This window comes from Tachypleus tridentatus, chromosome 13 (genome assembly GCF_004210375.1).
Source record: "Tachypleus tridentatus isolate NWPU-2018 chromosome 13, ASM421037v1, whole genome shotgun sequence".
NCBI classification, from domain to species: domain Eukaryota; kingdom Metazoa; phylum Arthropoda; class Merostomata; order Xiphosura; family Limulidae; genus Tachypleus; species Tachypleus tridentatus.
In genome coordinates, this window is record NC_134837.1 from 250,814,192 (window position 1) to 250,827,858 (window position 13,667).

General features: G+C 33.2%; 1 protein-coding gene across 5 annotated transcripts; it reads right to left on the minus strand.

Moving 5' to 3' along the window:
• Positions 1-672: 672 nt before the first annotated feature.
• On the minus strand, positions 673-12,326 carry LOC143239319 (atos homolog protein A-like). Of its 5 annotated transcripts, XM_076480284.1 has the most exons (8): positions 10,887-12,326; positions 10,563-10,626; positions 9,979-10,052; positions 7,747-7,944; positions 6,397-6,510; positions 5,696-5,822; positions 4,273-4,550; positions 673-1,013 (listed from the first exon to the last, which is right to left on the minus strand). In XM_076480284.1, exons 2-5 carry the CDS (start codon positions 10,615-10,617, stop codon positions 6,499-6,501), a joined length of 339 nt encoding a protein of 112 aa, XP_076336399.1. In that variant the 5' UTR covers positions 10,618-10,626; positions 10,887-12,326; the 3' UTR covers positions 673-1,013; positions 4,273-4,550; positions 5,696-5,822; positions 6,397-6,498. The 5 variants fall into 5 exon arrangements, with proteins under 5 accessions (XP_076336399.1, XP_076336396.1, XP_076336397.1 ...); XM_076480281.1 differs by lacking the exons at positions 10,563-10,626; positions 10,887-12,326 and having other exon boundaries at positions 9,979-10,552; XM_076480282.1 differs by lacking the exons at positions 10,563-10,626; positions 10,887-12,326 and having other exon boundaries at positions 5,696-5,838; positions 9,979-10,552.
• Between the last annotated feature and the right edge of the window lie 1,341 nt (positions 12,327-13,667).

Consider the following 13,667-nt stretch of genomic DNA (forward strand, 5'->3'; position numbering starts at 1 on the left):
ATCAAATTAACCAGCCCTGTATTAGATGAGTTACACCAACTATACTTTCAAATTAGCAAAGAGTGTCTTCACAATATATGGCAAGCAAATACATCAGACTGAAAAGTTAGAGTTCAAAGCAACATTTGTGTGAAGAATGAAATAGCTTTGTATACCTTAACAATTATAAATTACATTTAGGTAAAATCCTAGCTGCATGTCTTTGTTCTTTTAATTTTTTCTATCCTAACACAAATTATTGCAAAATTAGTAATGTAGAATAATGTAAAATGTTGAAAACATCAATACCATAATACAATAGTGTATAATGCACAATAGTGAATGACACTACACACTAACCTCAACCATGCACGTAGGGTTAGCAGAAAATTTAATCGGACTAACCTTTATTAAAATTTTAAATGTTCTTAAGCTCACTCTGGTTGACACAGAAACTATTGGTTTGATAACATTTCTCACACACACACAGTGTACTCTGCAATACACAATTTGATGGTGACATCATAACTCAACCAAATCACATTATATTACTTATGATTCTCTCCAATTTACTCTGGTGTCTTATAGCTCCCCTTATCCTTGATTGCAGTCATTAAAAAGAGAAATAGAAGTGTGGAAAGTGTTATTCCAATGTTGTGTTTTGCTTGTTTTATTTGAATATGATTTCACGTTTTGCGTAATGATAAATAGGGCAGTATCAAATGATACACTGATATACACTCAGCCTTGTGCTTTCTCCATAGACTTTTGAGTAACTACACATACACAAATATACCACATTTTATTAATGAAGGGCATGTTTTGTACAATACACTAGATAACAGGACTGTTCTTCTCAATATGCTTCAACAAAAGGCTCATATTCACCATATTTGAGACTTTGGGAAAACAACTTAAAACATTATATCATTAAGGCACAATTCCAGCTGATATTCCAACAATCCTGCAAGTTCTGTGTGTTCCTGTTCACTTGTGATCAGACTCAAATATATAACCTGATGTCTCATAAACATCTAGAAAAAGAAAAAAACTCAAATTAAAACTGGATAATAGAACTGGGTGACAAAAAGAAAAGGACCAATTGGTTTTGAATATCAACGACAATAGGATGAGAATTAATGTGAAGCAATTTCAAGGCTGGTAGAGAGCTAATTGAATCAGTATAAATAGTCAAATTTGTATACTGCATTGCTTTTACATGATCTATGGCAAGAGAAATGAACACAAAAACAGTAGAGGGGATCCTGTGTGCAACCACTGAACCACAACATAACATGGCAGAGCCCACAATCACCTGATTTCAAACCATCAGTATAAATGGGAATTAAATATGTTCGGCAAATGGAAGACCGTACTTCCAATCGGGAGTATCTGACTTCCTGAGGTGACTCAAAGCAAGGTCACATTTATGGATGGAAATAAGCCATGGTTGGATGGGCTGACCAGTGGAGACAGCAATGTCATCCAAGGGCAAACCCAATTCAGCTAGCTACACCTGGATATGTAGACCAAAAGGAACAATGGCAGACCATCTATCCTGAAAAAACATGCCCACTGAAGAAAAAAAACAACCCCAGGTGGGATGCTGTGGTAAGGAATAAAGTTTTGAAGCATACAGTAAAGACAGTTGCAAATGGCAAAGGCCTAGAATAGGTTCATGAAACTCAATGTACAAACTCTGGACTGGAGAAGTGCCAGATCTGGTTGAAAATAACCAGAAGAATAACAAGAGAAACAGGAGAGAGATGGTGTAGTAGTATGAAAAACAAGCTTCAGTTCCACTAGTGTAAAGGGACAATTATAGTCAGAAACGATCAGCCTGAAAGGAAAGAAGCAATTGCTCTGTCCGGTCTTAATAGCTAAAAAATTGAGGAATGAAGCAGAAGTGCTAGGTATGTATGAGGAAAGCTTTTGCTGAGAGTATTGGTGATACTCTTGGCATCTTCAACTTCCTGGTCATTGGAGAGCAAGATCAAAAATAGAGCAGAAGTATACTGCCCAATGACCTTCCAAATTTTGTTCCATATGACTTTGGAGCTGGTAGTAGAAGAGATGCTAGACATGAACTTAATCTAAGATTCTGCCTGGCTCTGATGTCCTACTTGCCAAGCATGTGCACAGCCCACTGAAAAGCAATGCAGTTTAAAAGTGTGGGGAACCTACAAAAAGTATCCCAGGCCAATTTTTGAGCCTTCCATGCCATGTAGCGGTAATGATTCCACCATGGACGAAGGAAAGCATGTCCATTGGGTAGCTGCCAGGATAATAGTCAGTCACTGCTGCCACTCAAGTCATCTATCAATGGCTTACAGATGATGGCAAGTACAAGTTCCAAGAGAGCAGGGAAAAGGGTCAAATTAACCTGGTCCAACTTCCACCAAAGCATGCAGGTCAGGTGGCATCATCCATGGCCAGACTTCCTCAAAATTATAGGAAAATGATTACTGTAGCATGGGTCAATGTGAACCCCAAAGAGAAATGAGAGAAGTGATGAAGAGCATATAGAGAGTTCAATAGCAGTAAAATATTGACCAAGTACATGAAAATAAGCATAAGAACCAGCATTGAAGAATGAAAGGTTATGATTCAAGAGCATATGCTCTATAGAACAACCCCTCCCATCAATATCAACACTACCCCAGAGGGCATTATATCCATTAAAATTCCCTAGGATTAAAAAGGTGGACTGTAACTGTTCAATGAGAGAATCAAGGCCCAACTGTCCATAGGTCTCTCCAGGAGACAGAAAGAAAGAACAAACAGTGAAAATATGACCCAAGGAAATGCAGATGGCTACGAGTGGCAAAAATAGAGCAGGCACATTCACCAGCAGTGCCACCCCTCCATGCACTTGTCTATCACACAACCTGTCAGAAATGTTTCCTGTAAGGAGAGACATGTACGATGATAAGAATCAATCAAATCCTTAATGTCATCTATATTCAAACAGAAACCTTGACAGTTCCAATGTATCAATTTGGCCATTTTTATTTAAATAGAGAAGTGGGTAGAGAACCTATCAGTTTACAACCATGCCATTTTTCTTTTTTAGGAGGAGGTCCTTTGAACTCCATGGATTCTACCCTGAATCAAGTGGGCAGGTCTCTCTCAGTAGATGTAGAGTCCAGCAACTGAGGTCGAGAATGAATGATTATTCATCATCTTGGGAACAAAGAAAGTGGACCCGAGCATACTCTAGAACCCGGGGCTAAAGGAAGTGAACTTGAGCAGTCACTTGAAGGATTGGTGGGTACATAGATTGGAGTGGACACTGATTTGTCTACTCTCTTAACCACAGAGCAAAAAGACTCTCCACATAGTTGGAGAACAATTATGTTGGAGGCACAGAAAGATCTGTCTGCTCCCACAGTGGAACAGAGTGTGGCAACATATGTCCGAGATAGAAGGAGGAGGAACAGTAACTTCCAAGCCTCAGAATATGAAATATTGTCTATAATTCTTAAACATAGTACCTCTTTCTCTTACATCCAATTAGGGCAAGACTGAAAGTATGAGGGGTGTGAATCACTAAAATTAACACAGTGTGGTTCCAATTTGCACTCAGTGTTGTGGTCTTTGCCAACACAATAAGTACATGTTAAAGATTCATGACAAGAGATCTTTAAATATCTGATGTTTCCAGTGCCAGTGGTTTGGAGAGGGTTGGTAATACATAACCATACCTCACAAGCATCCTGCCTTGATAATGGAAAGGTGGATGTAGCAATGTAAATGATAAAATAAGTACATTTGTATGTAGGATTATTCTGTCCTTCCAAGAGGAAATACAGCACACCACAGAAAAATTGGTTTGGAAAAACCAATAAAGATATCTGACTCGGGAATGTTTTTTAAATTCCTCTCAACTGTAACTCCTTTAGAAATATTCAAACTTGCATGGGGAATAATCTCAATGGATATATAATCTGTGGTCTTTGACTTCTAAAGTAGATTAGTGTGTTGTGGTGAAGATTTTTCCACCAGGATATCTTTTGAGTGCAGCTTCTTTACAGACTCGGGTGAGCCAGCAAGTCCTTCTAATTCATTTTGAATGATAAAGAGAAACATCTGCCCTGGATTTCTTAGACAATAAATGCACAATGAGAAATCAAAGTGTTGAGTCCTACTTTTAAGTGACTGTATAACAAATTCATCCAAATGTGGCCATTTGCCAATAATTTGTTTTTGTATTTTTTCTCCATTTTATCATTTTATTCATAAATGGGGATATTCATAATAAAATAAGAACATTTCTGTCCCCACTGTACTCACCCACAAGGGGATGCACTGCAGCAACACCAGAATTTCATGAGCATTATACTCAAATACCAGCATCAGAAACCTGGGGTGCCACCCCAAGGCTGGCTGCTTATAGTAATTTGAGGTCAAAGTCATGTGCCAGGGTTGAGCCCCTCAATCATCAGGATCTTTTCCTCCCCTTCACAGGTTGCTACCCATGACAAGCATGTAGGTCCCCTCACCACCTACAGGAATCCACAAAGAGAAGAAGTAGCAGAGGATGCATGAAAGTAATTCATTGGGCTTCAGTTCTGTAAAAATAATGATCAAAGCATACTTATTTCATAGATGCATTTAAACTACACAATCATATAGCAAACTACAAAGCCAATTCAGAACAAAAAATAACAGGACTGAGCATGTCTAAATGGAACCATCAAAAACCTTTAACCACTTTAAAATCAAGAGTTCAATATAATTAGGACACCTGGGTTGTAATCTTGACTTTAAACAATCCAAGACTCCTGAGAATTCTAATAATGGCTCGTTTTCACCAAGGAGACATGATTTTCAAAAGATAAGGTAACAAGGCTTGAGATTTCAAATTATAAAAATAACATCTTCATTAAAAATCTGTAATAATCATTTACAAATGGTCAAAATTCAAGACTTAATGTAACCCAGACACTGATGAAATACATCATATATTTATAGTATTTTTATGGTACATTAAAATTAAAAACTCTACCAAAGTCATATCTAAGATAGCATATGGGATTTGATTTTTGGGTAAATGCTACTTTCACAATGTAAGAACTTCCATAAAAGCACAACAGATCTGCACATGTAAAGGGTCCCATTTCTCAGTTGATATACATTGTCAAAATAATCTACCATTGTTTCTCAATAACAAAAAAGGAGTTGAGCATCAGCTGTGTTTAACTCTTTCACAGCCTCTCAAGAACAATTCTATGAACACATGTATAAGACACTTTGTAATCTCAGTTTTAGTCTTAAAGTGTGTAATTCAGCACCAAATGAGTTTCAAATTTCCCAAAGTTTAGTAGTTTCAGATGAGGAACGAGATATTCAAATATTCATCTTTTTGTTGTTTTTCTTTATGGTGTATGTAAAAATAAATTTAACACTGAAAGAGTTGTTTATAAATCTGATAATGAAAGAGTTAAGAGGATTCAAATAAATTAAAAAATGGAAAATATTTGGTATTATTATAACCAAAATAAAACTGCAAACTCAATCTCACAGTAAAAACTGAACTGCAACTTAGGCATGCTCCTTCAACATATTCATTAAAGCAAATACAACATTTTACAAATAAAATATCCTTTTGACCAAATACCATAATAGAGTGTAAGCTAAGAAAATGCAGTTATCATTTTCAAAAATAAAACCAAAAAATACTAAAACCTTTTAATAAACAAACTACTATACTCACAGGACTTGATGACAAAGGCATTCTTCTAGATTTGTAGAACACTAAACTAGTGGTATCATCATGAGATTTTCTAAAATTAGCCTTTACGTCTGCAGATGGTACTTTGCTACCGGTAGAATATTTCAGTCTGCAGCAAGAAGGCACTTGTTTCAGAGAAGGTATATAAAAAGTGTAGAAACCAGCAAAAAAGGAAAGCAAATATTAAAACAGAAATTTAAAAACAAAACAAAAAACAGAATCCCAGTAGTATTGCACCCATATTATCATAAAAACTGGAGTAAAAAAAACAACAACAACTGAACAACAGAATATTTGAATAAAAGAACACATGCATACAGGACATTGAATAAGGAAGCAGCATAATAAAAAAAATGGCAAATTAAAACAAAATTGAACAATATACATACATATATATATATATATATATATATATAGACACATATAAAATATGACAAAATGAAATACATATAGTACCCAATAGAAGGATTCCAACTGTTATAAAATCTTAATCACATCAGTTTGTTATGTGTACTTAAGGAACCAGTTGTCTAGCACCTGTAAAGTGGGTATATGTACATGCAAGCAGGATTGGTACATTTCTGACCGAAAAAACTATTTTACTACACAACAAATGAAAATCAGTTTTTCATAACACTAATCTTACAATTCTATTGGTTTGATAAACAAACTTCTTGACTTACCTGTATTGTACATTTTGTGGAGATTTTACCCCTGAAAGACTAAGCCTGGCACATAACTGTGAAAAATAATGAAACAAGAGCAAGCCTCGAGGTGTTATGTTTTCATATGGAACTCTACAACAACAATGGAAAACACACAACTAAATTTGTATTTTTAAACATTAAGTTATTAAAACAATTTAACATAAGTTAATATAAAAAGTACATAAGACATGCAAGTGCACAGTAAAAAATAACTTAGCTAAATTGAAAGTAAGTACTTCTATGTATGAGGTTAAAAACTTTGTACATAAGCAGTCATAAGTTTGAATATTATATGATTTCATCAGATAAAACATCATTTGTAATTCATTTAGCACACACTATTATTAAATCTTAGTTATTTAATGTTGTTGCATGTAGCTCCTTTCCTTGTATAGCTGCTCACACTCTTATTTTGTTGTTGTTGTTGTTATTATTATTTTATGGATATTGTATATGTCATCATTCCCAGATAATTTAGTTCTAATAAAAATAAATAAAAATTTCTCAAACCATTCCATGATCTTAATAAATTACATTAAAATATATAATAGATGAGGATATTTGGTTAAAATATACAAAGAGATTACCAGCCTCTATCCGTCTACAAATGTAAAAATGTATGGTGGGTTATTTCCACTAAAGGCTATTCTGACTACTACCTTTTAAGTAAAAATATTAGGGGTGACTTTTTCACACAATTGGCTACAAACATTGAAATACAGTAGGAAATGAGACATTGTGGGTATAAACATTCAATTCCTAACCCTTAACTGGATCTTCCATAACAGATACCTTGTTTGAAATTTGTGTTTCAACAATATCTGAAAGATAGAATACTCCCAATGCTTTTAGGTTAATTTGTTCTAAAATATAGAATCATAACAAGCATCTATTATGAACTTTGAAGAAATAAACGTGTACTTTTGGAGGTTTAGCATGCCTTTATTTAGATACAATTTTGCTTAGTTTTGGGGAATTAGGTACCACAGAATAACAGTTTTAATAAGGTGTTGCAGAAGGAGTAGTGTTATTTTATCCACTAACCAACAGAGTGTTCCATCTTACTCTGAATATTTTGTAAATATAGCAGAAAAGAATATATATACATATGCTGTTAAAATACAAGCAAATATTCTACTGTTTGGTAAGAAAGAAAAGTTGCACAACTCTTTTGTTTAAGTGTACTTCATATACTCTTGTTTAAATGTATCCGTAATTGTTATCCCAGTTATCGCTGGTTTCTATCCTTCTTTAATACAGATATTCCATTTTTAAGATGAAAAAGTGATGTTTCTAAATTGCACATACACGTAGTTTTAATCTTACATTTTTTGGCAGCATGTGGATGTTCCATTGCTCCAGTAGAACTGATGAAGTATGCATGTCACATGATGTTTTAATATCTAAATCTTCAATGTTCTCTGACTGCCAACAGCAAAGATGCATAATAACCTCTAAAGATATGGGAATGCCATTCCTCCAAAACAGCAGCATGTGCTTTGACAAAACAGCCTGTTGCTGGAACTAAAAAACAAAATTATAAAAATGAGCACACACCAAACAGAGAACTGTGTACAGTTCTAACAGAAAAGGTTGTTTGGAGAAAGGAATTTGTTTTTTTATTCCTTGACATAATTTTGATGAATCATTCAAATCTTTAGTGATGTACATGTGTACGATTTACTAGTGTGACCTTAAAATTTAGTTTTAATTATTATCTCTTTGGTTACTAAGAACAAAATTATTACCAAAAGAAATAAAATATACATCTATTGGTGATGCTTTATTGTTGGTCAGTGTTCAGTAAAACTTGTTATTTTATATTGCCACTGAAAACAATCAGTAACATTTACATTTCTTTTTGTGACAAACAATACTTTACTTCATTGTGATATATCTTATCTTTTATTTTTGAAACCTTAAACGGCATTAAATTAGTTATTTTTCCCTGTAAAGTAACTTTTTGTTGTTGAGTACAGAATGCACAAAACCAAAGTCTCTATACACCTCACAGTATTTTTTGTGGCATTCTGAAAACTTCTAAAAACACACAACTCTTTACAAACATTTTTGTTTGTGTTATAATGTAAGGAAATACAAGTTGGTTGAAACATTTTGATTTGACTTAAATATATTAACTGATCACATACTTTTTCTCATATGAACAACTAAACACGAATTGCATATTTAAAGGTTTTAACAATATATTGAAACAAATTTTATTTAAAAAATAAAATATTAGTAGATATTTTAACAAGCATAGAGTTGCTTTTATTTTTAAACCAAACACTACAATATTTCTTGATTTTGTTCCTAACCTTCTAATATCAGCTTTAGTTTTTATTTCAATAGTGAGACAGCTAATAAAAACCAACATTTTTGGTTTTGGTAAGTTGAGAACATTGTGATTTGAAAGACAAGGTTTCTCAGGGGAAATGTTATATGATGAATTAAGAAAAATAAATAAATAAAAGTCAAGAGTATCTTTTAATTTCTAAGGTTCCAGGAAGCAACAAAATAAGTTCACATTTTGCATGAATTTGCCATTAAATAAATAAATAAATAAATGTACTCCACTTTGTTTAGAAAGTGCATAAAGTTGTCTTAATATCCTAACCAAAAGAAATTTATTAAAAATGGTAAGAGCCACAAAATGAATGCTGTATGAAAAATAATTATGTAAAACATGCACCCTCAAAAAAGGGTGGAGGTAAAATACGTTTCTAGTCCTGATTTCTCCAAGCCCGTTCCCTGGCTGTGGTTTTAGATAGTAGATAGGGACAGTGGAAATCTCGTTAATCCATTCATTAATGGATTTAAATGGCAATTTCATTTAAATACAAAATTATTAGCCTAATATTAATAACCTTTCAAGTTGCTCTGGGGCCTATTAGGCCCCACTTTTCATAGGAGTGTTAAATGCTTGCAAGGAACTCAAATTGCAAGATTTTATTTGATTATAATAAATGTTTATGCCATATACTTCCGAGTGAGACAATTACAACTACCTTTTTTTATTACACATAGGCTGCATGGCACTCAATTGCAACTTATACATACAGAACAAGCATTTGTATAATAACTTCAAGTAATTAAATGTTACAACACTTTTCAGTTTCATTTTCATTACCCTCCCTGAGAGGGCAGCACTTATCTTCAGCTGAAACAGCTTTATTTTTCTAACAGGGTGGTTGACTTGTGAAGTGGGTTGCTCTCAGATGCAGTAAGTGCATTTAATTTAAGAGAACTAAGGAAAATTTGATAAATATTTGAATGATAAGGGTTGATTTTGAATTTCTTGATGTTTAGTTCAATTTAGTAGTTAGGATGACTTAGATAGACCAAAAGGTCCTTTGTTGTCCTTTAAATATCATGTTAATAGTGACTTTTAAATTGAATTTTTTTCAACATAAGCAGATAAAAACAACAAATTAAAGTATGTAAGAAGCAACAATATTAGGAAAAATACTAATTTTCTACCTCACAAAAACAAGACAGAATCACCAAATTATATCTCAGTAAAAAAATATACAAAAGAGTGAGTAAATTAAAACTTACAATTTCAGAAGTAACAGCATTTTTGTGTCTGTTTTGACCATGAGGTGGTAAACAATGAGGATCCTCTCTGTATCCTGTTGTGGCAAATCCAGACAGTCGACTTTCAGTGAGTGCACTCAAGTTAGCATAAATGTATGTCATAAGGAACAACCTATGTGTTTTCCACATCTACTAAAAAAGTTGTATTACAGTTATCCTTTAGTTATTTAACATCTGAACTATTTATACTTAAGAGAGAAGGAATATATTAACCAGGGAGGAAGATCTATTATTTCTATTATGAAAACTGTTATACAGTCTTTCACCCTTTTAGTTGTATCAGGAGCTGTCTACAGCATAAATATGTTCTTACATGATGTATCAAATGACCTGAACAAAACTAGATAAAGTGGTACAGTGTATGGAATTCACCAAGACAAGTTGCACTTGGCACAGGAGTAACATTTATCAAAAGTTATTTCAAAACTCATGAACTAACAACCTGAAATAACAGTTTGTATTCATTTAATCATGATATGGAGATAATTCACATATGGTATATGGGTGTTTTAACATTTATTTAATATATCTTGATCATTACTTACCATTATCATCAGGTGTTCTACACTGACAGGAAAATAGGCAGACCATCCATTTCATTATTCTAGCCTAACAAGTATATGTACGAATATTAACTTTGTACAATATCATATAAGATATAGACTTGATGTAGCATCTTCCAAGGAAAAATTAGGTTTTAGCTAGCTCATTCAGTTTAATGATGAGAAATTATTTAAAAATACAGTTAAAAAGGTAAAAACAAATCAGAAAATTGTTTGAAGTTCAGGGTGTTTGGCAGTCCAACAACAAAATAAAAACAATAACAGCTAAGAATTAAATGATACAGGTATCTTCTTTCTTACACTTACCAGTCAATTCATGATTGTTAAAACAGGAGTCTGATGTATTACATGACAATATCCTCTCTGCCCTACTCTTTCAGCCAATCAAGTGCAATGCTATATCTAGTATACCTTCATATTTGTACTTTTTTTTAATTTAAGAGTTATCTATTTCAGCTTTGGTCCCAGAGACCAAGTTTGAGAGGTCCCAAATTTGAGTACCGGTCATAATGCACTATTTTCACTTGTTTTAGATGGTCAGGCAGGCTTTCTTCTAGTAGCCTAGCTGTATAAATTTTTAACCATTGGGAATTTCTCTTTTAAGCTATATTTTTAACGTTTTTGTTTGTTAACTGGTGGACTGAATACTGGAGTACTTCTGCCAGATAAGTTGAAAGAACCCACCAATAATACTATAGCATTAATAGTACACAATAATCTAAAATGAGGCCTGAACACACTTATGCAATATTACAATACTTTCTTAACTATTAAGTTCGTTTTTTTTATATAAGTAGATCTCACAGCGCTGTTATGTTTTAACATCCCAGCTAAAAACCACTACACAAAGGGGCTTCTTCAGTAAGGATTTGGAGCTGATCTTCTAAAAATGGAGGACCAGATGCTACAGAAAGGTGTTTGTTCCCTAACTTCTTAAAACTTATTCTCCAACTTTTTTTCCATTTCTTTCTTTTTGTTGTACTTATAATTTGGAGTTTGGAATGAGGCTAACTCCAAATCTTTTTGTAGATACTTACACAAATATAATGGTTTCGTTATTTCCAAATGACCTACTCAGTCAGTTGGCTTCGAAAACTGAGGGGGGACACTATGCATCTACGTATTGCACATAAAGGGCGCATCGCTCTTGCAGTTAACCAAACAGTCTTTTGAATAACCAAAAGGTACGTAGATGTGACTGGTTGTAATTAGTTAAGCCTTAATAAGTAGACCATGATGCACCTATCTCACTGTCTGACATTGTTAACTACTTAAAATTTACCATACGTCAACCGTAAAGTGAAGATAACTGATATTCTCACAATATTAGTTCATAATATTGAATGCCTTAGTACTCTTTGCATTCTTAAAAAGATAATGTTAACTTCATCGTTTCTTTCTTACAAGTTACGATACAATATCTATTTTAAGTTACTTCCTCTGCTGCAGATACAAATGTCAAAATACATTCTGTTCGAACATTTCAAGTGTATTTCACTTAAAACATTAGGTGTTTCATTTTTGCAAGCAGTTTGATAAGAGTCGATGAAATTATCAAAAAAATAAATTCAAACTTTTGTTAGGCTTTCACTTTTAGATAGTGGAAATTGTTAAAATAAACTTGTCTATGAGAGGTGGTTGTTATTTTTAAATCAAAAAGAGCCTAAAATTAGAATCACATGAAAACAAATAAAACTATTACAAGTATAATAACGTTCCTCCTTAAATAAAAAAAAAAAAAAACTTTGCTTTTCATTGCATTTTATTTCGTTAATGCTCTTTAAAAGTTAAAGCAACATTCCTAAGGCATCACGTAGCTGTACTTTAAGTACATCTAATCTGGAATGCAAGACTTGCAAATTAAATATACTACTAATACTAGCTAAGATAATAACTTATTTCAACTAAAGTTTGGGAAATTAAAACATACCTTTATAACGTTTCATAACACTACTTTGTATTTTCATAACGTACACCTATTTTTCTTTCGAAATATTCAACACTTTCTTTACCCATGTTAAATATACTAACGTTTTAACTCAAAAACTAATTTTAACTTCCTGTCAGTCACATTACTTCCAACATTACATCACGTTTTCAGCTGACATTTGTTATTTCTTAAACTTATCAGCTGATTCGCGATTGTTACAAAAGGAGTACAATATATCACGTAGACAATATCATCTCCGCCCAACTCTTTCAGCCAATCAAGTGCAACGCTGTACCCAGGAGACAATACCGAAGAACGGCCCTGAAAGAATGTAAAAAAAAGCGAGGCTAATAATAATAATAACATCCCCTCAAATGATCGAAGAGTGGGAGGGAAGACTCAGTTTAACAAGTTCCAAGTTGAAAATAATAGCAATAAACAAACCGTACATATATCGCTTTAAAAGATATATACGGTCAATCCCCCAAGCAATGTATATTCTAACTTGCGAGACCAAAAGCCAACGCATAGTGCTAAACATAATCGATATGATGGGAGCAAGCGATATTTGAAACCATAAATGCTGATATTTCGTCAGAAGTTCTATTTCTGTTTGAAATTAAGCACAAAGCAACACAATGGGCTATTTGTGTTATTCCCACCACATTGTAATTATATGAACATAACCGTATGTAACACAAATGTTGTACATCGATAGTATGTGTTATTTCTTAATAGCTTATGTTGTAAAAGTACAGAAAATGGACATTATTCCCTTTAAACTTTGCCTTTGTGACCTGGATAATGAAATTTAGAAATTAACCTATTTGCTATGTAAAAACGGGCAAATTTGAAAATTTTCATTTACATAAGGCCTGAATAAAACAACATATGAATCAAGATTTACATGTATTTATACTGAAGATATAGAAAAATGAACAAAAAATGTTTAGAAGTGAGTAGTTTTTCGAAATTTGCGACTGTCATGCAAACCACTTTCACGTATTAGCCTCCAAATATAGTCTTCCATCATGTTTTCGTTATACGTTCCCAGGTCACAAAAGCAACGTTTGAAGAGGAAGATAAGTCGTTTCCATTTACTTTAAGCATAAGCAATTGGGAAACAACACTTTCTGCCCAGGAACAAGAAAAAGTAA

Coding starts and splice junctions, on each gene's coding strand:
- LOC143239319 (XM_076480283.1), bottom strand. CDS start 10,146: ATGTGGAAAACACATAGGTTGTTCCTTATGACATACATTTATGCTAAC. Junction 7,945..9,978: donor ATGCTGTTACTTCTGAAATT/GTAAGTTTTAAT, acceptor TTTGTTTTTTAG/TTCCAGCAACAGGCTGTTTT.